The following is a 23,423-nucleotide window of genomic DNA, read 5'->3' on the forward strand; positions in this document are numbered from 1 at the left end:
TACTTCCAAACCAGGTTCTTCATTTTTTGTGCAAGATTAGCCTGATTAAAAATGGAGAGGATTAAGAAAGATACATCCAAAGTGTCTGCCGTAGCTAGCTACAGGGCTCTAAAATGTTTGATTAATGAAACATGAATCACGGGCTGGTCCCAGTGCTGCCGCTAGCATAGCTAATACTGTGAGTTTGGCTTGACACCATTACTCAGCAGGAGTCTGGCCCACATCGCAGAATCATCGGGCCTCGTGGGGCCGGGTTTTTTTTGCTGCTTCTCAAAGTGAGCTATGTAAACGGATCAGCTTATCGGCCCACCTGTGCCAGTGAATAAGAGGCTATAATGACACAGCACAGTGGGAAAGTGGGAGGTAGAAGAAAGGGAACAAAAGTACAATACAAAGCAAAAAATTACAAAAACACATTTCATGATGTTCTGCCTGTTTCAGTAAGCAAAAGATCGTGTCATGTTTTTGATGTCGGCGCTGGCCGTTTGCCGGATGCAGCCTTAGGCAGGATGAGCTGAGAGAAATAGCCACAAAAACATTTTTGGGTTCACCTTCAAAGAGGTCACTTCACTGAGGCTTTGGCATCTCCGCTCACATTGCTTCAACACTGTGCAACAAATCCAGACGAGGGCTTTAAGCCACGCGCTAAATCCTGTGTATTCAGTCTTTCCCCTCTGATGGGGCATGCAGGGCGAGGCTGACTGACTCACAGCACATTTATCCAAGGTGAACGACATCACCACGGGCTGTAATGACTAATATATTGTCCGCCGTCTCTAAACGAGCATTGACAGCGTCTGGCATGTCAAAGGCCACAACATTAGTTACGTTTTTTGTGTGACTTAACGAGTGCTAGACCAGTGAAGTCATAGGACTTTAATTTCCCCCCACACGTCTCTCTCAACACGGCAATTTAAGATAGAGCTCATGGCGAAGGGTGAAGTTCAGTCCAGACACAGCAGATTGTTTTTGTTGGACGCAGCTTTGTTACGCGCTCATCAGCTATGGAAATGATGTGAGCTCTGTGCAGGTTCTCTACAGGAGGGAGACGTTTTATGTGCCAAGAGCTACATGACCTGAATGGGTTTCACTTGGGGGAGAAAATTGCATTATTTGTGTACACAAGAGGAGAGCAGTGGGTAATTTTCAAGCCGGGCCCTAATCAGAATGGGAGCAATGAGAAATTCATTATGTTCCACTGGGACACTGAGCTGGAAATTCTGGAAGACTTGTTTTTGAGCCAGGGGGAGGTGTGGAGCAGAACAGTTTATGCTGATGGGACTGAGGAGCGGACGCCTGACGACAGCATCAGCACACAGACATAAAGCATGAAGGGTCAGTTGCATACTGATTTTTTCCTACGATGACGCCTCACAGTGGATAATTAATTAGGTCTGCTACCATACCGCTACTGTTGCATATAAGTGAGTTTTACTGCATCTGTCTGTTGATAATCAGTGTTGTAAACAGTACTGACTTTAAGCTAAAGTGTGTGTAACTTCATGTGATAATATCGGCTAGCCGCCTTCCTGCCAGCCGAGAAGCATCGATCTCAGAATGCAATGTAACATGGACGAGAGTTAAGGTGGAACGCTCCTGTCTTCCGGCAACAGCTATGCACGCAATATCTCACATGACTTTTCCGGCTTTAGTTTTTAGTATTGTTTCTTATATGAGGCTCCTTTTTCAACTTCAAGGTCAATATTGTTTTTCGCTAATGACAAAACAACGAATTATCCGTGCATTTATATGGAACTAAGCTTTGGAAGCGTTACCACCTTAACTGTCCTCCAAGTTACATCACATTCGGAAATCGATACTTCTCCACTGGCAGGACAGCGGCTAGCGGAGCAAGTAACTGCTAACATGAGTCGTTCAAAAACTTTCTTTTTAGTAAACTCTGTGTACACAAACAATGTTCTCAATGCTCGTGCTCATGTGTAGAGACCCTGGTGATACTATGAGCAGCTATTCATGTTGTGTCGAGCCTTCTTAGTGTTTTAAAAATAGCGATTTTGATGCTATCATAGTAGTGTCCGTAGCATTCAATTGAAAATTTGTTTAACCCGAAAAACGAAAATACGGTAAATCTTAAAAGTGCCTCTTTCATCGTAATTATGCTTTTACAAGAAGGTTTGACTCATATACATTCACAAAAAAAAGCCTAGGTTGCATTTTGGCGAGAGTTTTGCCTCAAATGATTAATGTGACATATAGTTTTGTCAGTGGAAAGGGTTGATTTCACCTTTCATCATCACCTTTTTTTGATACTACAACAAGGGGAGCCAATGTCAGAAAAAAGCGGCTTACTTACACATCTATCAGACATGGAGGAACATTATCATTCATTTTTAGTTGTGTACATAAAATCTTGATCAAATACAGCTGTCAAATTGAATTCTGTGGACAATATAGCACAACTTATTTTTGAAATGCAGCAAAGTAGAAGTTTAAAGAGGCATAAACTCTACTATTCAAGAAAATTACCTTAAACCTTAAAGTTGGGAATGACATTCAGAAGTCAACTTTCTTACAAATTGGACCTTTAAGAATAGTGTTTCAGTTCCTATCACTGCTATTATGGTAGGCAATGAGTAGTGAAGGACACTGAGTTTGAAAGTATTGCCTTGACCCCTGTTGATGAATACCTCAATAAAAATAAAGTGCCAAAAACACTAGAAGTTCTTCCTCTAGTCTATAATCGGTTTATTGAAGACAGTGCATTAGCCACAGGGATCACTGAGAATGTCAAACAGTGAGCTGGTACAAAATGAAAAGAAAAATTATTAACTATTTGCGGCGTTTTTGTGCAGTCAGGGGAATGGTATACCTTACATATATATGGAGTGGAAAATCAGCTGGCATTCTCGCTGCCAAATAAACCGCACAACAAGAGGCGTCGCGGCCCTGTTGACACAGGGATACATATTTCTGTCGGCACCCCATCAATATTTATGTTAGAGAGGCCGAGTCAGAACAGGCTGCAGTTAAAGTAATCAACAGCAATGTGCTCCTGCATCTGAGCCATGCTGCCACAGCATTACGTCAAACACATTTACTATAACACACACAGACACCCGCACACACACACACACAAACACACCCTGATGTGCTGCAGACCACCCCGAAAACAAAGACAGGAAGAGGATGGAGGCTTGCGGCAACGTCTTCCAGCAGAAAAATGCGCAAAGCCAGTGTTGCCAGTCTACTTTATCACTGCAATTATGATTCAGCATCTGTTCCTCTTAGCGTGTGATCAGCTAGCGGTCCACCAGCGTTGAGGGATCGGCTGGACGGCCAACCCCTAGAAACGCGCCGCAGATTGCTATGAGGTGTTGGCATGCTGCCAAGCCAATTCTGTCCTGTCCTTTCAGATCCTTATCAAGGGCACCAATAACAAAAGGGAGATCACAGCTCCTATGGGTGAGGGAGAGATGGGGGAGAGGGGCATTCGTGTGTCAATGAACATGTAAGTTTTCCACTGTTTTTATGTGCACAGATGTATGTTTTGACTTTATCAGCCTGGATGGACCGTGTGTATGTGTGTCAGTGCAACAGGCCAGTCAACAGCTAATCAGCTCTCAGCTCACATCCCCCCCATCGCCGTCTCCCTCCCTCCTCTCTCCTCTGCGTGTACCTGGTCAGGAGGCAGCAGTCGTGCAGCAGGGTTTCCTCCACGTAGATGCCCCGGTCCTCCTGCGTGCTCACGACGTGGCCGTTGTGACGCCACCGCAGCTCCACCGACTGGTCGAGGTAGGATGCGGTGCACTGCAGCGGGAGACGGTCACCGCGGAAAACCAGTTGCCTCTGGGATGGGATGAGCTGGAAGAGAGGCATCTCCAGAGGTCCATCTGGAAGATGAGGAGAGGATAAAAGGGGGAGGTGGCTTGTAAACTGTAAACTTGAGAGGTCATTCATTCCTACATCCTTGAGAGGAAAGAATGGAGGAAGGATGGAGGTGTAAGGGGATCCATGTGAGGTGCTCAGGATCTTATTAGTCGTGTTAGCAGAGTTAACATCTTCAAATGCAGAATTAAACTCACAAATCAAAATCAGACTCCTATCAACTAACATGCATGCCCCTAAAAATACCGTCAACACACACACACACACACACACACAAACACTAACACATTCTGTCAAGGTCACCCTCCGCTTGTTGCTGTTGCTGTTGCTGCGTGAGATGAACAGCAGCTGATAAAGGAGAACAGCCTTGAGCGCTCCCCTGGACTCTCCTTGACTCCTTACATGTTCACAATGGTGGCTCGCTGCAACACCAGTGATAGGATTACTTACCTAGCAGCTGGATAAGTCCTCAAGCCTTTTTGCCAGAAAATAAGGCCGTGATAAGGATGAGATTAGAAGACAGGGAAGTGTTTAGTCCAGTGACTGCATATGAGAGGGGGCTTGATTTTTTTTAGCGAGAAACACCTCAGGACCCAATTGATCATATCATACTCCAGATACCCGTGGAGATGTATCGCCGTTGCTTTCTTTGGCGAGCATGAACCGGCCATGAATCCAGGATTACAACAGCAACGTGCCAGCTCACTGTACCAACTTGGGAATTCCTTCAGAGCGTACAGTTCGTTCGTACAAGACATTTCCTTGGACATGCTCCAAAGGGCAGCGTAAGCAAGCGCTTTGCCTTCGCTTGTATTCCAATCAATTGTGGATGTTGCTGCTGACAGGCAATTCAATACATGGGTCATAAAGTCTTTTACTGCTGCATGCATTGGAAAGGAAAACATTTAAAGATCCGTGTCAGGCAGATGTGGCTGAATGTCTGCACCCCTCAACTTAACATTTCCCTTGCGCAGAGAAGACTACTTATGGTAATACATAACCCACTAAACAACCACAGCTATCAACACATGCAGCGCTTTGACCTCAATTTTCTAGATAAGTAATTCATAATCATAGGTGCATAATCAAAAGTGCCATGTGTTTCGAGAGCAACATTAAAAATCTGTCACTAATATTGGGATTTCCATGATGACATCTCTGTGTAATTACTCGAGCTGACCCTGTTAGAGCGTTAAGACTCTATGATAGTCCCCAGCAACAGTGGCTGAGGCTTTGTTATCTCCTGCGGCTGACACACAACAGAAACAGCATGGGGGCCATTGACTGTTGACTTGGCTGATGCTGATACTGTTGAAACAACGCTTTGAGCCAAGGATCAGAGTGTGGCTGCCTGCCTTCGCCCGTTGGACACTGAGCAAAATGCAATTATTGGTTGTGTGTGAGTGTGTGTGTGTGTGTGTGTGTGTACAGTATGAGAGACAAGGACAGAGGCATGATGATATGGGGGTCTGTATGAGAGTGTAATTAAGAGTGTGTATATAAGCAGTGTGGCTCAGTGTGAGGAACAAACATTGTTGCACCCTTAAAGGGCTTTGTTGGAGACAGCTAACTTATTTATGGTACTAGCAGTCTAAAGCGTGTGACTGTTATAGTGTCCAGATTTGCACTGGCCATTGTTGCACTGGATTCAGACTGCCTTTACATACATGTAAGGATCTACAGGGACAAGATCCATGCAATCCCAGATGGGCCTCATAAGAAAAATATAGGTCAACTATGAATACAGCTTTTAAGCACCCATACCGTATTTAGGTTTTTCTGTGAAACCAGAAGTCAATGGTGAGTTATTTTAACTTACTAATGTAGTTAAGTTACGTCCCCTACATTATGTAACTTTATTTACTTAACATAGGAACTGAATGAACCCACAGAAGTAACATTGTGATTTTAATCCAAACCACAATGTTTTCCTCAACCGTACAAAGTAGTTTTAGTGTCTTAACTAAACTGTGACCACGTGCTGCAACGTCAAGTTGTTTTTGGAACTGTCATATAGGTAATTTTGGGAGTCGTTGGCAAGCAACCTATTCATGCATTGTGTAATCCGGCATGTTTTTATCTCACTAAAAGACAGCGGCACAGTTTACTCTTCAATATTAAAAAAATGTCAGCACTATATGAAGTAAATGCTTATACAAATGGTACAGCAGATCTTCCTCCATCTGCTTCAAATTAAACATGTTCGACTGGCCAAACAGAGAGTGGCTTTTATTTATGGAATACATACTTAAACATTTATTAATTAATTGATTTATTTGATTAACTTATATGTTTGCCTATCATCTCAGAATGAATTCATTTCCTGTGTCAATGTTCAGTCTCTTTAACGTTTTAACATTATGTGTACACAGTCAGCCACCTGAAATTGAATGTCCAACCCACAGAGAGACAACAGGAGCTTTGATTGGCCAGCTGTTTGTTCAATTGACCGGCTGTCTGAGCAGGACAAATGTCTGCGATCTGACCGGTCCAATTATAATCCATCAATTAATTCATAAAACTAATATTATGAATCTATAATTATTCACACACTGGCACCTGTAGGCTCCATATTTCTCTGCATCTGTTAGTATTACAAAGTTATTATGGTAACTGCTATGATTTTGAAGTCTTCTAACAATGAAGACCTTTATTGTATAACTGCCTTCTGATATGGACAGAGCTATACCTGATGGATATTTTCTGAGTTTATTCAAAAAGGGGCATTTTTCAATTTTGAACTTTATCCCTACCAGAAATATTTTGAGGATAAAATTAGCAGACATTCTCATTCTCACACGGACGCTCACATGTCTGGTTCTATCGTCACTTTTCTCAAAGCAACTCATTTTAAAAGAGTTGTGAAACTGAACTTCAAAGACCCATATGACAGAATATGTTGAGTTATATTTCATGATCCTTTCACGTCATTAAATTATTAGAGGCATGCCGCAGGCTAAAAGACATGGGCTTGCACGTGAAACTTAATTTAATGACATGATGCCCAGAAAACGCAATTGCACTGCTGTGTCATCATTCAGTAAATACTGTTATAGAAAAGCAGAGGCTAGTCCTGCAGCGCACAACAGGGCATGTTAGCTGGACTGTGCAGTGGCTCTCATCCCAGCAGTGTTGAAGAACCAGAAGGCTGAAGCTAGATGAGTCCAACAGACGCCTGCCCTGACCTCCACACAGGAAGCACCTGATCCTGGCAGGAAGCTACACACACTCCTTCTTTCCCCCTCATTTGCAGGCAGTACCCGACCTGTATCAGCACAGGGACAAGGGGCTCATTGCTTGAATGTGTGATGCAGACATCTGCTAGCCATCACGCTGGAGCTGCCGGAGAAAGAAACAGATGCATCTTCTATGACATGTCTCAGTAAAAACAATAGGGGAAAATCTCAGTGGGGAAATATTAATATTTTAGATGGTGTGTGAGTGTGGAACGGAGATATTTTCATCCCATCCCATCATTTTTCGTGATGACAAGAAGCTAGCATCAGGTGCTGAGCAATATGTCCATCCACACACCCTTAACAAGGTCCCGACTGGTGTTGTCATGGCTGCACGACGTCTTACAAAGTCAAGCCATATGAAAATAACAACCATCAAGCAACATCAAAGAATATGGTTGTTAGAGCACCACACTGCATCCAATTGAAAATTGCTCGTTGCCAAGCGAATGAATAAGGTATTGTAAGATGGAGTTGTGCTGCTGAGAGGCGGATGGATCCAAGCATGGCGAGAGCGGGGAGCCCAGAACGTTATCATTGTAATCCCATAATGGATGCTTCAGGGCTGGAAAGGAGCGCTCCACGTCCTGCCACTGGATACCACTCATGGCTCTTTGTCTGTGCACTGTGCAGAATTACCCTGTAATTGCTTTGGATTGTTCTGTGCAAATGAAAAACACATACAATTAGGATTACATAGAATAACTCTAGACGTCTCAGGATGGCGCTGTCTGTGTATACAAAAACACCAACCGTGGGGGGAGAACATGTACAAGGTGCAGGCCGGGACACATTTATCCTCATTAGTTGTCTGAAAACTGTGTCACATCATGCATAAAGTGCATCTTCATATAAGGGTGTCCTCACACACACACACACACACACACAGACACACACACACACACAGCCATACCCTACGACTAACCAGTGATTTTCTCATTCCAGAGCAATATCCCCTGTGTGATCCAGATGTAAGGAGAAGAGGAGGATGATTCTATCACATATGAGATACAATTCCCCAATGGACCGCAGCACGGAGCACCGAGATAGTGCAACGGAGGGGAGATGGGGAGGGAGGCAGGGGGAGATTGCCTGTCTGTAACCAGTCTTTCAGAAAAAAAGAAAGTAAAGACTTTTGGATTTCTCTTCAATGTAGCTAACAGCTTCCAGTCAGTAAAGAGGCCATTTTGTTCTGTTTAAAAACCCTGTTTGATGTACACACTGCTGCTGATAGAAATTATATTTCAACAATGTCTGTCTCATCTGTATGTCCATCTTTTAGTCTTCACAGTCTTTCTTTCTTTCTTTCTTTCTTTCTTTCTTTCTCCCAATTTTCCATAAGCATAATAATAGAGAAGGTTTTGCTGAGCACACTTACAGCCAGATGTGTAATGCGTCTGCACAAAAACCCATGAACTGGTACCTCATGCATACTTCAGACCCGCTTACACATGTTTTTCTTGCGATAGCTGCAGGTAAAATGATGAGGTGGAATCAAAAATATCAAGTGAGACACCTAACATTAGAGTAAAACATTGTTTAACTTGTTTGCCAGTTTCACGGATTGTGATGTCATTTTGGGGTCTACACCGTTTTTAGTAAAATATCACTTAGGTGCATTTACAAACTTAATCTTATATTATGAAGCACTGCGTAAAGTTTGTGTCAGTGTAAGCTTTATATATCATTCACTGATCATACATCCAACGTTTAATAATGATGATTGAGATATTACCAATTGATGAAGGTCTGCAGTACATGTGAGAGCGCAGTCCTATAAATATCCACAGTTGAGCATTAGGACAGCTGCTGTTGTTGTGACTTTCCTTATGAATCAAACTATTAAATTGCATTCTGCTTCTTATTGTCTGGTCTCCAAGCAAGTGCTTAAGTTTCTGCATCTATTTATGTATATTTGTTGGAGTGGAAAATGAAGCTCTTTCGCCACAACAGTGAGATTTATTAACCAGAATCAAGTCTACAGACCTTTAAAAAATCAGACGAAAAGAATCTGTGCACTTTTTTCTTTCACCGTGGGTACAAACAGATTCAGTCACAAATCAAAACAGTTTGATGCATCTGGCCCCTGATCTGTTTCACCACCTGCATTTCAAACCTGGCAACCGGCAATATCAAATCAATTAAATTGCCCAATATCACATTCACATTGCCTCAGTGGACTTCACTAACTTTACAGTGAACATCTATAGATCTATAATAAAAAAACTGCCCAGTTAGATAGTCTTAATCAAAATGTATATTAGTCATTCTTCAAAAATGAATGTTTGAAGCTTCAATATCTATCTATAAAAGCAAATAACCTCTGTCTGTCTGTCTGTGTGTGTGTGTGTGTGTGTGTGTGTGTGTGTGTGTGTGTGTGTATTCCTCAAATATCTCTGCGGATCAGGATCAGACTGACCTGAGAGTTTCAACATGGCTGCTGCGTGGTTCAAGGGTGTGCTATTTCGCATTTGTTTGGACTGCAATGATACCGTTAATAAATTATTTCATAAATGCTTTACAAATTCCACGAGCATTGTCCACCGGAGCCACCACAGTCACGTGCGCACCAGAGCCAATCACTGCACACCGTGGCCACGCGCGCACCAGAGCCAATCACTGCAGAGCCCACCACGACCCCCCACCTCCCGATTCAACAGACACACGGGTGCTTTGTACCTGCAGCAGCGCGAGCTGGAGCGGTATATAGCCAGCGGTTCGCTCCCGTTCTGGGCATCTAAACTGACTGTTGTGGATAAATTACACTAAACGAGTCCGGACCGAGTCTGTTCGGGTCTGAGGAGATCCGGAAACGCGCGGACAACAAAGTGGAATCAGATCTGTGGATGTTCGTGTGCTAGCCGCTAGCTACACGGACCAACCTCCCAATCGAGGCAACGCCCCGGACTCACCGGCACGTCCAAAACCGGACGTATAGCCAGCGGTTCGCTCCCGTTCTGTCTATCTAAACTGACTGTTGTGGATAAATTACACTAAACGAGTCCGGACCGAGTCTGTTCGGGTCTGAGGAGATCCGGAGACGCGCGGACAACAAAGTGGAATCAGATCTGTGGATGTTCTTGTGCTAGCCGCTAGCTACACAGCCCACCTCCCGATCGAGGCAATGGACCGGACTCACCAGCACGTCCAAAACCGGACTTGGGGTAAATAATGTCCGCCACGCTTTTTCGCGAACATTGCCATCACGTTTGCTTAGTGTCTGGTGCAGAAGAAACGGTAAAAACGGGCTTTTGTCACAAAAGTGTCCAAGCAGCAAGTTTGGTTGTTGAGGAACAGGAAGTTGTGGGAGGGACGTAGGCAGATGAATGACAGACAGCGATACTGAGAGTTGAGAGATTCGTGACATATAGCGTGTTTGGAGTGTTAAGTGTGTAGTGGAGTCGGTTTTTTGTTTAATGAGTCAAAACAATTAGGAGACTGCTGAATGAGCATTGCCTGCATTTAAATGTAAATAGTTACATGTAACTTTGTAAATTTTTAAGGTGTATGCACATATTTAGCAAACAACAATTTATATTTGCATTATAAGTGATAAAAAATGGTTTGTTAAACATATTTGTGGTTTTCACAGTAAAAAAATCTAACTTTTTCTACTCTGATTTTATGTTTTTTTTGTGATTTTAGGTCCATTGTGTTAATACAGTATGTCAAAATAAAAAAGTAACTGCACAGTCACATGTGAGGTTGTGCTAAAAAAATAATGACACCAAGTAAATAGTTTTTAAGAGGAAATATAATGGCAAAATCAAGAATAGTCAAAAACGGCCAATTATACCCTAAAGTATCGGATTTCACAACAAACCTAAATATCCCTGACGTCCCACCTTCAAACACAGCCTCATTTGGCCATCCATGAAAAAGCTGCTTAACCTCCCACTTTTCTATAGGAATAAATTTTTCTTACGGGCACTGCACTAGTCTCATTAATAACAACACTTTTACTAATGTTGAGTTGGAGACCTTCGGGCCACAGAATAAAGAAAATGACAGCTTTAGAGTTTACCCCGATGTAGCAGTCAGTTTGAGAAGTTGCTGTTGGGTAGATATCATAGACATTAGTCAACCAACATGGTACGTGTAAGCAGGCACTCAGTAGTGTTCATACCTCCGCCAAGCCCCAACGGTTCCCTGTTGTACTTACTCATAGACACCTGCCACAGACGCCAGAAGTCTTCATCAAGATCCATCCATTATTCTATAAGAAACTAACCAAAAGGTAAAAAAAAAAACTTTCCTGCAGTGTTTCAAGAAAGAATTCCTGGATCCATCCCTTTATGTCACTTTGTGATCTATACCCATTCTCCATCCAAATTTTGTGGGAATCCACTCAGCGGCCCAATGGATCCATGTGCTTAACCATATATCTTAAAATGTTTTAGTCTCAACTGAATTTGATCTACAAATACATTTTTTTTTCTGATTTTCACGTATCTCTGCAATGCAAATCAACCGCCAGCTGTCTACCAAGAAGTCATTGTTTGCAAATCACAGTGACTCAGTCTATTGAGCTGTTTAATTTATCTAGCAGAAATTCTGTATTTTTTGCTATTGTAAGCACAAAACCAAAATATCATAGTGTCAGTTTTCAATATCGTGCACCACGGTTGTTCGGTGGATAGAAAACATACTGACAGGAATGTGAGAGGCAGAGAAGAGCATTGCACATTCATTTTTCCAGCATACATCTGTTCAGCTGATCCAAGGATTTCAACTGGCAACTTTGGAAACACACTCCTGGCTTTAAAGCCTACTGCGGCCCCTAACACAGGTGGTACATAAAAGGGTAAAGACTGTATTATGAGGTAATTTTTGGCCTGGAGCTTCTCTCGCTGGAAATTTTGTACTAAATTATCACCTGATATTAGGCTTGTCAAACAGTTCACAGCAGGAGAGATAACAGCAGAGAGGGAAACCTATTATCAGAATAGATCCACTTAATCGTGTTCTCATTGTGCTACCCACTTGAAAATACAATGTTAGTGAAATGTAACTGTTTCTTGCTGATGAAAAATCTCAGGAGGCATTTTGAAAGTGCAAAGATATGCCTTATCTTGCAGAGATCTTTTAGTCAGAACTCAGCAAAATATCCATCTTAAGCAACCGTTCATTCTTGCCTTGAGGCCTAAAACACTTGCTCCTTTAAAAATTCTCCTCGCAACTAGCAATTAAAGGTTTGATGATTTTAAATGTTCCTCACTTGGACACAAAATCAAGGGATGCACTGATATTCATCCATGCAAATTTAGACATTCAAGGAGTTGTTCATTTAAAGACAGATTCTTAAACTCTAGGCAAACTAAGTCACATCATGTGGTATTTCAAAATGTCTCTTAAGTTAACAGAACCACACAGCCCCAGTGTTGTTCTCTTATAGAAAATAATCAATTTCACTTCCTCTTACTCTCTTCAAAAGTAGCTTTAAGAATTTAATCCCTCCAGGAGTTATAGTTTTGAAACCTATTTATCTTACACAATCAAGGAAATTTCAAGAGCCTCTCTTGTGAATGTGTCTCCTAAAAGAAAGCAAACTTTATAAGCATTTCCTACCTGACTGTCTGGAAGACAGTAGATCTCAGAGCTCAGAGACCTGCTGGTTTTCACTCTGGCCTTCTTCTCAAGGACTGATTTACACCTGGGATGCCAGGTGCCGGCAATTAATGAACTAATTAACAGCAGTGCCTATTATGGGTAGAATTATTTGGGGACTAGAATATCATGCTTTATGCAACAAATTCAGTTTGTTGCAGCAAAAGATAAAATGCTATGACTGCAACAAGTCCAGATGCCAAGGATATAGCACTTCATCACCATGCACCTATGATTTTTGTAAATGACAACAGGAAGAAAAAGAAAAAAAAAACACCAAATAACATTACATTTCATCACATCTGGATGCCTATTTTTTTGGTAGTGAATGTTAATGTCTGTGAGCTACATGCTACACGTTTATACATATATTAAACATCAATGGTTACAAAGGCTAATCTGACAGCTATTGTTGTCTAGCTAATGTGCAAGCTAGAGTAGCTATTTAAGTTAGCAACAAAATACAGCAGCAGTGTTATTGAGGCCATGTGGGATGATTATTTTTCTTCATATTGTGTAGTAGTAATATGAGAGCTACTTGCTACAAGTATCAGCATATATTAAACATTAGCTAAGACTGCTATTGTTGTTTTGCCAATGTGCAAGCTAGTGCTAGCTAGTTCAGTGAGAAGCTAGCAAAATATTCAACTACAACAATATTACTCTAAAACATGGGTTGTTGTTTTTTTTGTTTGTTTTTTTACATTTCACTTCCTGTTGCGTAGCCTACATTCACATCAGTTCATGAGTTAATATAAATCACCCAATCTGTGCTCACCACATCTGAGCTGCTGTTCGCGCAGGTTGCGAAACTCCAGTCCGTGGAGGTGGGTGGGGAACACGCACACCGTGTCATTGCCAATCCTCACGGAGTTGCTGCGAGCCCAGAGGAGCAGCCACTTGAGCTGACAGTCACAGAACAAAGTCTCAGTGCTGAAGTGCCTGGTGGGAAAAACCAGCAAGCGGTGAAATCCTGTGTGCTTGTGGTTGTGTTTCTGGATTTAAGTGACCACTCTTCGTCCAATATGAGTTTGTCACAGCAGACATTTTGACGTCATAACATGACAAAACACAGATGCTGTCAATAAAATTAACAATGATTTAATTTGCTTAAGCGAGCCACTTCAAGGTCATTGTGCATGCTGATTCACTGTGGATGGTATGTGTGTGTGTGTGTGTGTCTTTGCCTTACAGCACTCTGAGAGCCACCAGGTGTGTAAAGAGTCCCATGGTCAGAGTAGAGAAGATGTTCCCTGACAAATTCCTGTTTGTGGAAAAAGAAAAGAGAACAGGTCAGTGCTCACATGAACCTAATCAATAATCAATCATGTATTTTGATATACATTGATTAAAGGGTCACATGAAAAAGTCCACTGGTCTGATGTTGCACAGTCTCTTATAACAATGTTGGACACACTTTTTATATTCCACGCATTCTTCCTTTTCAGAACCTACATTACCCACAATGCAACGTAGCTACCAAGTGACATCACTTGAGGCAATTTATTTGATTACATGCAGCTTCCTCTGGAGCCACAAAAGGCATTCATAGTGGGTTTTTTTTTTGGTTTTCCTCTTCAGTTACCCTTTAATCCATATAAAACACCATATCATGTACAGTACAAATTAAGTATAAAGCAGTGCAACGCATGTTTTCAATTAAGGGGGTTACTCACAATTTTGAGAGGCTGCCCAGATCAAGGAACATTTCCGGGGAGAGACAGCCGATCCTGTTGTTGGATAGGTCCCTATAAAGGCAAAAAGGGGAAAAACATAAGGGGTCCCTTCAGGTCTGTGTTAGTATCTGTTTCCATTCATGCTTGCCTTCTTAACACATGGACAGCTTAAACAGCTGTGAAATCATGTGTTGGTAACATGTTCATTCATCTATTTAAGGATCTGGAATATATGTCCTGACCTACCGTAACCTTTTACTCTCTATATAACCATTGCTGGCACACACTACACATACACACACACATGCAAATGCAACGGGCTTCCGTATGCGAGTGGCTGTGCGCTGTCGCGTCCATGGCTCTGTGCCCTCGCACTCTGTAATTAAAGAGCTGCTTTGCTGGAGCAGCTGTGGGAAAATAAGCAGAGCACTCGAGTAATCACCAGTTGGGGAGCACTTAAATTAGCACTCTGCTGCTCCCTGAGCTTGGCGCACACGCGCCCCGAATCAGCACAGCTAACTCACCGCTTGCATCCCTGCCAGCCCAGATCCCACTAACTATCAGGCTGCAATCATGTCACTCACTCTGGAGCCTATATGTAGAAAGCCAGGATGAGAGTAATCGTCAAGAAAATTACTCAAGTAGAAGAAACCAAAAACAGAAGAAAACCTAGAACTTTAATTTTTTCCATGGCCAAAATCATTACTTTGTCTTTTCACATTGCAAACATGTTGGAACGTCAAGTTTTATGGAACCTTGAAAGTTCACGTTTGTTATAAGACAATTAAGGATTAAAGAAGCTTAAGTCAAAAGGCAGCACTGTAAACCTGCCTTTTGGGAGTTATTTACACTTTAAAAGATCTTTTGAAAGAAGAAAAAATGATAAATAAATTTACACATTTTTATTCATAAGAAAAACACAAAACACGTCCTTGCTCAATTCAATACCGTTCAGAGTTTTGCTGTCAGAGCCACTGTTATTTGGTTTGGGTGTGACCAGTAGCTCATGATGGCTGGGAGACTCTCAACAGACTGCTCAAAGCCGCATGGTGAGAGTCAAGTGACGGATGAACACCCAAAGGTTTGTCATTAACCTTACTGTATCGACCTGTACCGTAAGAAAAGGTGAATAGGTCAAATGTATCATATGTCCCTGCAACAAATGTAAAACTCTACACAGGAAAGGTAAAAGACACATGACAAATGACCTTTGACCTCTACTGACCTGTAAAAGATTTGATTTGTACAATGCTAAATTAGAAACCCTGCTAAATATGATCATTTTTTGAGAACCAAATTAAAGTGTGTATTAAACTTGCATTTTCAGTTTCTGTATTACATCTGTATTATCATTGAACTCTTTCAGGTTTTTGAATATGTTGTGACTTTCGGCAGAAGGCTGTTTGAAGGTCGGCAAAAGACACCTGGGGTCCGTTTCACAAAGCAGGTTCAACAAACTCTGAGTCTAACCCTGAACTCTGAGTTGATCTACTCTGAGATAGGAAACTCTGAGTTTTCGGTTCCAGAACATCTGATTTGAGTTAGTTTGATCAACTCAGAGTAGTTTCACCTGGAGTTAAGCGCGTGCGCCACAAGTATAAAAAGACAGCATCAATGGAGCCCCGATTCGACGTGTCACCATGGCAATAGAGAAGAGGAGGGTTACGTTTTTCACCCCACTGGAATTGGAAATATTAATGCGCTCATACGGTGAGTTTGAGCACGTTTTTAGAAGGAAGTGTAACACCGCTGCAGCAGCAAAAGAGAGGGAGACGGCGTGGGAGAACATTGCTGCTCGGGTCAATGCGTAAGTTCAAATGTAGTCCTTTGCAATCACAATAATATTACTGGGGGAAAATGCTTGAGTGGTAGCCTATTAATTTATTTCATTTAGGTGCAACCCCGCGGGGGAGAAGCGCACTTGGCAGCAGCTTAAGATGAAACATAAAAACATTGTTCAAACAGGTAAGACCTCGGCATAATCTCTTGGGGGTACCTCATTCTGATCATGTTTTACATTGTAAAGTAACTATTAAGTGGCTGTTTGACTGTACGGTTGTTTTATCCCCAACATAATGCTGTTTTCACACACATAAATGTCTTCTCATCTATATCATGTTCTGTTAAATAATTAAGCCTATTTAAACTAACACAGACTTCTACTCAGCCAACAGAAAGAAAGCAGATGCCCGTAAAACGGGTGGTGGCCCAGCACCGCCACCTCTAACGGAGGCAGAGGAGCCCAAAATGATAAAAATGGGTAGTAGCCCTTTTCAGGGCGAGGCACACTTTTCTGACCGATCTGCATACAGTTCCCTTTCTCAAGTGCTCTGCATATCCAACGTTGTATAAAAAACTCCCATTTGCAAAAAAACTCAGCGCAACACAATATCTGGTGGGATGTGACAGCATGACTTCGGTTGGTAATGTTGGAAATGTAAGGACGGATCAGGTTGTGTATGTAAATGATGGACTGTGACGTGAAACGGTACTGCTCAAAAAGATAATTGTCTGGAAATGCAAGAACATCTATGCGCGGTCTGATAATCATCTCCCCTTCATCCACGGGATCATTATCAAAAGGACATGCCATGGTAGTGAAAATAGTCGCCACCTAATATAACTTCTAATGTAGGCCTACTGACTGATTTTTGCAATGATTTTCTCAAAAAACAGACGGCAGAACTATACTACGCCAAAACTCGCCTGCTGACTGAATGAATGAGGAAATCAAATACTGTGTGTGGCTGAAAGAGGGCGGAGACAGAGAGAAACTCGAGGTTTGTTGAGAAAAACCTGGTCCTGACCAGGTTAGGTTCATAGAGTATGTTACCATGGTAACTGACCGAGAGCTTAAGTTACCTCTCTCTGTGAAACAGGCTAGAGTTACCCCTCTTTCTTTGAGTTACCTCCCTTTGTGAAACGGAAAACTCAGAGTTTCCCTCATTTCAGGGTTAACAGACTCAGAGTTTTCACTAAACCTGCTTTGTGAAACGGACCCCTGAACAGCTCACAGCTGCTGAAATAAACAGACCTCGAACATACTTGTCTAGAATCAATCTCTCCTGAAATCAGTCAATTTTGTTTTTCACATTTAAAAAAATAATAAAAAATTGTGTTAAACAACATTGCAAAACCTACAGTCAGCTATTCCTGGTACTTGTGGTTGTGGCAACAATTAGCTCTAGTGGTACTGCAAGCTCATCTAACCCTTGTGGTCTCATGACCTTCGCCTTGCAGGTTGTAGCAGTCCAGTCCTTCGTTGGCTTGCATTGGTGAACCATGGCTACATTTTGCTGTGTAACTGACTGTCGAATCATTTACGTCTTCAAAGCCACTGACTCAAGAATGTCGGGAAATGCGAGGGAATTTAAAGTGCCTTTAAAGAATTTAAAGGTTACATAAACCCCTTTCACACTGGACAAAAATCCACTAACAGAAAGTGAAAGACAAATGCTCTCCCTTTCCTTAACACCTCCTGCTGATGTGCCCGCAAGACTTTATCTTGCAGACCGTGGTCACACCTAGCAGATGCCACTAGTGAATGTGTAGATATTAATGTGAAGCTTAAAAAGGGCTCCGTGCCCTCACTTTAGCATTGCCCCAGAAAAAGACTCAAATAGGACTTTCGGCACTTTTGCCTCAGATGAACGTTTCAGTCCTCTCCTCCCTCGTTTTTTTTTTAGACACTCCCACCCGTTGCCTCTAAAACCAGAGAACTTGTCCCTGTATCCCCTGGAGAAGGCTATTACAAGGCTTCATCATACTTACAGTCTCCTCAGAGCCAGCAGACCACGGAAGGCCCCGGGCGCCACTGTACTTATCAAATTATTCTTCAGGTCCCTGGAGAAGAGAGAGACACAGAAAGAGTCAGAGCACATTTACAACAGTGCTCTATCTATCTATCTATCTATCTATCTATCTATCTATCTATCTATCTATCTATCTATCTATCTATCTATCTAATTTGGCATTGATACTTGCTGACTGCACAAACCACCGCCTTCCAAGAAAACGTGATTAATTCAAAACATACATGAGGATGTTTTTTTTATCATTCACACAGTACAGTGTCTTTTGCAGAGTAATGGTTAGCTTTCAGTTGGGAATAAAGGAAAGAACTCTGTTATGGAAGTGAGCAGACTCAGGAGAATTTGAGTCTCGCTGTATCCAATCACATCCAGATCAACGCATCCAAAAATGATGCCACTCCATGTGACAGATTAAGTATTTATGACATTTTATAACCAATTTTTAATTAAAATATAGGTTTTTCTCATACATTTTATAATTGAGATATACCGGTGTCGTTCATTAAAGAGTTAACTTTGCACCTGTTAGCCGGGCTGCAAATTCCCTGCACGCTTTAGGACCCACACCACATCCAGCCAACAGGCAAAAACACACATGTTGCGGTTTCAGCCAGGCGCTCCCTGTCCATCGCCACCCTCACCGCCCACTCCAAAACCTCTGACGCTACTAAAAATGGATCTCAGAAAAATCTCCTCTCTGGTTTTCTCCGCGGGCCAAAGAAAACTTCCTGAAATTGTGTCCCTGGTTTCCTTTAACTTTGGACTGTATGTCCAGTCGGTGTGATGAGAATGAGAAGAAGGGCAGTGCCTTTTTTTTCCAAATGCGAGCAACAATGTAGCTCAACTCGAAGCAAAACCTCTTTTTTATGAAATAACAGTCACACAGGGCAGAGGAGGGCCAGCCAAAAGAAACAAAACAAGACCAGTGGGACTGTGAAAGTCAAGAGTGTCCCAAAGTGAAAATAAAAGTCATGCTAGAACTCTTTATCATTACTCTTCATTTGACGCTTGGGACAGTTTGGTAGGAAAACACTCCATTTGACCTAATCAAAGCTCATCATACCACATTTAGTACACAATGAATGATTTATAGGAGCCATACTGTCTCTTGAGATAGGAAGAATAATCTACTGCTGGACGTTCTGTATGAAAAGCCTCAACAGTGGTTGGTTTACAGTTACTGGTGCTAATTTGTTGGATCTAAATCATTAGTTACACACACAGAAGACAGGCCATCATTAGCGGCAGAAAAATTACTCTCATCTGGGGTTAATGATCTGTATCCTGTGTTAACTGTTCAGCCCATGGTTAAAACACACTCCGTCTGCACCATTAGGACTCCCAAAGAGACCTTCATCCAGGTTGAGTGGAGAGAGGGTATGCCTAAATGCACATCCTGTGTTCATTTTCCACTTTTATCGTTCTAAAAAAAGGTGCGACGGGCCTTTTTTCTTCAGGTGGTGTATGAATGAATCCATGCACTTGGTATGACCTGAACACCTGAACACGCCCGCTTTCTACTTCTGCTGACTATACACAATCAGAATTTCTAATGAGACCTGCGGTAGACAGGGTTGGTCATTCACACAGCCAAAGAGTAGCGCGCCTTAGGAAGAGCACTGAACTCGCCTTCCTGACAGGCGAACCTCCTGACAGGTCCGATCACGTCGCCCGACGGCCAGCTCTAATCTCCGCTCTCATCCTAAAGTTGCCTTTGATCATGTACGATGCGCTGCAAAGGAGCGGGTGGAGGGTGCAGGTCAAAAGGTCACCCGTCATGCTTGCAGCACCCTCCTTTTATCCTGAACTGTCTCTCAGCTCACTGCCCTGCCATCTCTGAATTTGCTGAATATCCAGAACTTTACACGTTATCGAGTGACTGCCTTACCCAGGGGCAGAGGTCACTGCAGACAGAAAAAATAAAAAAGGAATGCTTAAATCAAAATCTATATTGTATATGATGATATAAATCATTTTCAAATAATTTTCAATTTAATTTTGATATATTAAAACAGGATATTTCAAACTGAGGTTTTGAATTGCAAGTTTGAATCGTTGGATGAGCTTCCTTGGGATTCATGTGTTTACATCTGAATACCCTCTGAATACTTTCATACACTGCTGTCATAATGTTATTTAAAGAGGTTTACCTCAAGTGTCACCTGTAGCCTTGTGTGTTTTACTGGCTCCCTGTCTCGGCTCATTTTTAAAGCCACATAAAACAAACCATGGCATCGCGGGCGCCATAACAACCTTTTATAGTCATCAGATCTGAGCCAACAAGTATCTCCAAATAAACATTATAAATTATGATTGTGCATTATACAAATTCAGATGTTCCAGACGGGTGGGGTATGCCGCATAATGCAACAGACTGGGTGCCAAAAAGTTCCAACAATCACAGGAAACTATCTGAAAGTTGATTTAGCATCCTTCTCTGCATCCTTTTTCCATGATGGACTGTCTGGCATAATCTGTAACGTCCTCATCTGGTATTCTAAACAGGATAAAACAAACTGTAATAATCATTTACAGTGCATACATCAAATTGTGACGTTTGTATTGGAATCCAGCTCTGATGTGCACCAGAGGCCTCAAACCGTCACTGTGTTGTGGGATATTTGCTGTTGTTTTATGTAGAGCCCCAACAGAATTACTTTTACAGTAATTACAGTACTTTCAGTGATTTTTAACTATTCAACTAACCCATGTTCAACATTTTGCATTTAGAAATGAGCAGCATACACACAAACAAGATCTGAGTCCACACATAAACCAGCTTTGCATCAATTCGGATTCATTTCAGTCTGTCCTGTTGAGGGTCTCAAGGAGCCAATCCAAGTGCATATTGAAACTACTTTTACAGAATACCCCTTAAAAAAGAAGATTTAAGAGAAGAAAAGAAGTTGTCAGGCTGGAGTTAAGCCAGGGCAATATTTCACTGAGGTGTTTTGTGTGAGTGAAAGTGTAAAATATCCCGTGTCATAATTGTCTTATGGAGTGAGCGGTCTTTCTTTCTGTCTCCGTGACTAACAGGAGGGCCACCAACATGTGCAAGGTACGGACCATGTGACCAGCACAACAGACATCAATTGCTACTTGTATTTTGGCCGAGTGGCTAACTAGCTGGCTAGCATCTCTCTTTGAAAGCAAGTAACCTCTGTCTGTCTGTCTGTGTGTGTGTGTGTGTGTGTGTGTGTGTGTGTATTCCTCAAATATCTCTGCGGACCAGGATCAGACTGACCTGAGAGTTTCAACATGGCTGCTGCGTGGTTCAAGGGTGTGCTATTTCGCTTTTGTTTGGACTGCAATGATACCGTTAATAAATTATTTCATAAATGCTTTACAAATTCCATGAGCATTGTCCACCGGAGCCACCACAGTCACGTGCGCACCAGAACCAATCACTGCAGAGCCCACTGCGACCCCCCATCTTAAGACACAAGCAGATTTATACCTGCAGCGGCGCGAGCTGGACCGCGATTTTGCCGGCGGTTCGGTCCCGTTCTGTTCTGTGCATCTCAACTGACTGTTGTGGATTAATGAGACTAAACGAGTCCGGACCGAGTCTGTTCTCGGGGAAGATCCGGAGGAGATCCGGAGATGCACGTACAATAAAGTGGAATCGGAATCTATGGATGTTCGTGTGTAGCTAGCTGCTAGCTGCTAGCCACTAGCCAACCTACACGTCCCACCTCCCGAGGCGACCGGACCCACCGGTACGTTCAAAACCGGACTAAGGGGAAATAATGTCCGCCACGCTTTTTCACAAACATTGCCGCCACGTTTGCTTTGTGTCTGGTGCAGAAGAAACGGTAAAAACGGGGTTTTGTCACGAAAGTGTCCAAGCAGCAAGTTTGGTTGTTGAGGAACAGGAAGTTGTGGGAGGGACGTAGGCAGATGAATGACAGGACAGTCAGTGTATAGACAACGATATTGAGAGTTGAGAGATTTGTGTCTGGAGTGTATAGTTAGTGTGTTATGTAGTGTTTGGTGTAGTGTGTTTAGTGTGTAGTGGAGTCGGTGTTTTGTTTAATGAGTCAAAACAATGAGAAGATGCTGAATGTGGAGCAGGCAGTGCAGCTCTTCATTCAGCTGGAGGGAGCTCAGGCAGACCTGAGCACTGCCTGCATTTAAATGTAAATAGTTACATATAACTTCGTACATTTTTTAAATGTATGCACATATTTAGCAAACAACAATTTATATTTGCATTATAAGTTAAAAAAAAAGGTTTTTTAAACATATTTGTGGTTTTCACAGTAAAAAAATCTAACTTTTTCTACTCGGATTTTATGTTTTTTTTTGTGTGATTTTAGGTCCATTGCGTTAATACAGTATGTCAAAATGAAAAAAATAACTGTCCAGTCACACATGTGAGGTTGTGCTGAAAATAATGACACCAAGTAAATAGTTTTTAGGGTGAAATATAATAGCAAAATCAAAAATAGTCAAAAACGGCCAATTATACCCTGGAATATCGGATTTCACAACAAACCTAAATATCCCTGACGTCCCACCTTCAAACACAGCCTCATTTGGCCATCCATGAAAAAGCTTCTTAACCTCCCACTTTTCTATAGGAACACATATTTCCTACGGGCAAAGCAATAGTTACATTGTAATTGCTGATATGTGCGGTTGCATTCCCACTGCTTGATAGCTATAAAGCGCCGCTAACCTTAGCGGCAGGTAATGAAGCAGTCTTTTCTATTTGATGACTTGGTTAATAACAGGAGTTTCTGAGCAAATAGCGAGCGTCCCTGCTTTTCTATCCACATCAGACACAGTTAAAAGGCATTGAAGTAATTCCAAGACTGCCACATTAGCAATCAAAACAGCGAAAGACGGCATATTGGAAATATCTGGTTGTGACGCCATCAACGTCAACTGATAATGTATGAGGGTTTCAATGTAACTCGGTTCTGAGGGGCAAGAGGTTCACTTTGAAACAAGGGGTTGGGGTAAAACCTGACTTAAAACTGCACATTTTACTTTGCTTGATTATTGACAGAAACTTATGATACTCCTCAAAAGAACCATCACTGCCCAACTTTGTCACTAGTTGGGAAACGCTGACTTGTTACAACAAGGAACTTCACCTGTCAACATTTAATTATAGAGCCCTGTACTGAATCACATTGGTATTTGCATAAATTCTCAGATAAAATCCAGCTCTCGAATACAGGCCACAAAAATAAAAAATACAGCTTTTTATAATTATGATGCTTGCATATGCATAAGAT

The 23,423-nt window shown here is 42.0% G+C and overlaps 1 protein-coding gene across 1 annotated transcript in view; it reads right to left on the reverse strand.

Annotated features, from left to right (window-relative positions):
• The window catches only part of adgra1b (adhesion G protein-coupled receptor A1b), a 181,343-nt gene that overhangs the window by 130,835 nt on the left and 27,085 nt on the right, over positions 1–23,423 (reverse strand). Inside the window, exons 3-7 of the mRNA XM_030442531.1 lie at positions 18,137–18,208; positions 14,366–14,437; positions 13,882–13,953; positions 13,468–13,631; positions 3,638–3,851 (exon numbers count right to left, since the gene is read on the reverse strand). Of these exons, the coding sequence (XP_030298391.1) occupies positions 3,638–3,851; positions 13,468–13,631; positions 13,882–13,953; positions 14,366–14,437; positions 18,137–18,208 (594 nt within the window). The remainder of the gene's footprint in view (positions 1–3,637; positions 3,852–13,467; positions 13,632–13,881; positions 13,954–14,365; positions 14,438–18,136; positions 18,209–23,423) is intronic.

Source organism: Sparus aurata, chromosome 15 (assembly GCF_900880675.1).
Source record: "Sparus aurata chromosome 15, fSpaAur1.1, whole genome shotgun sequence".
Classification (NCBI taxonomy): Eukaryota; Metazoa; Chordata; class Actinopteri; order Spariformes; family Sparidae; genus Sparus; species Sparus aurata.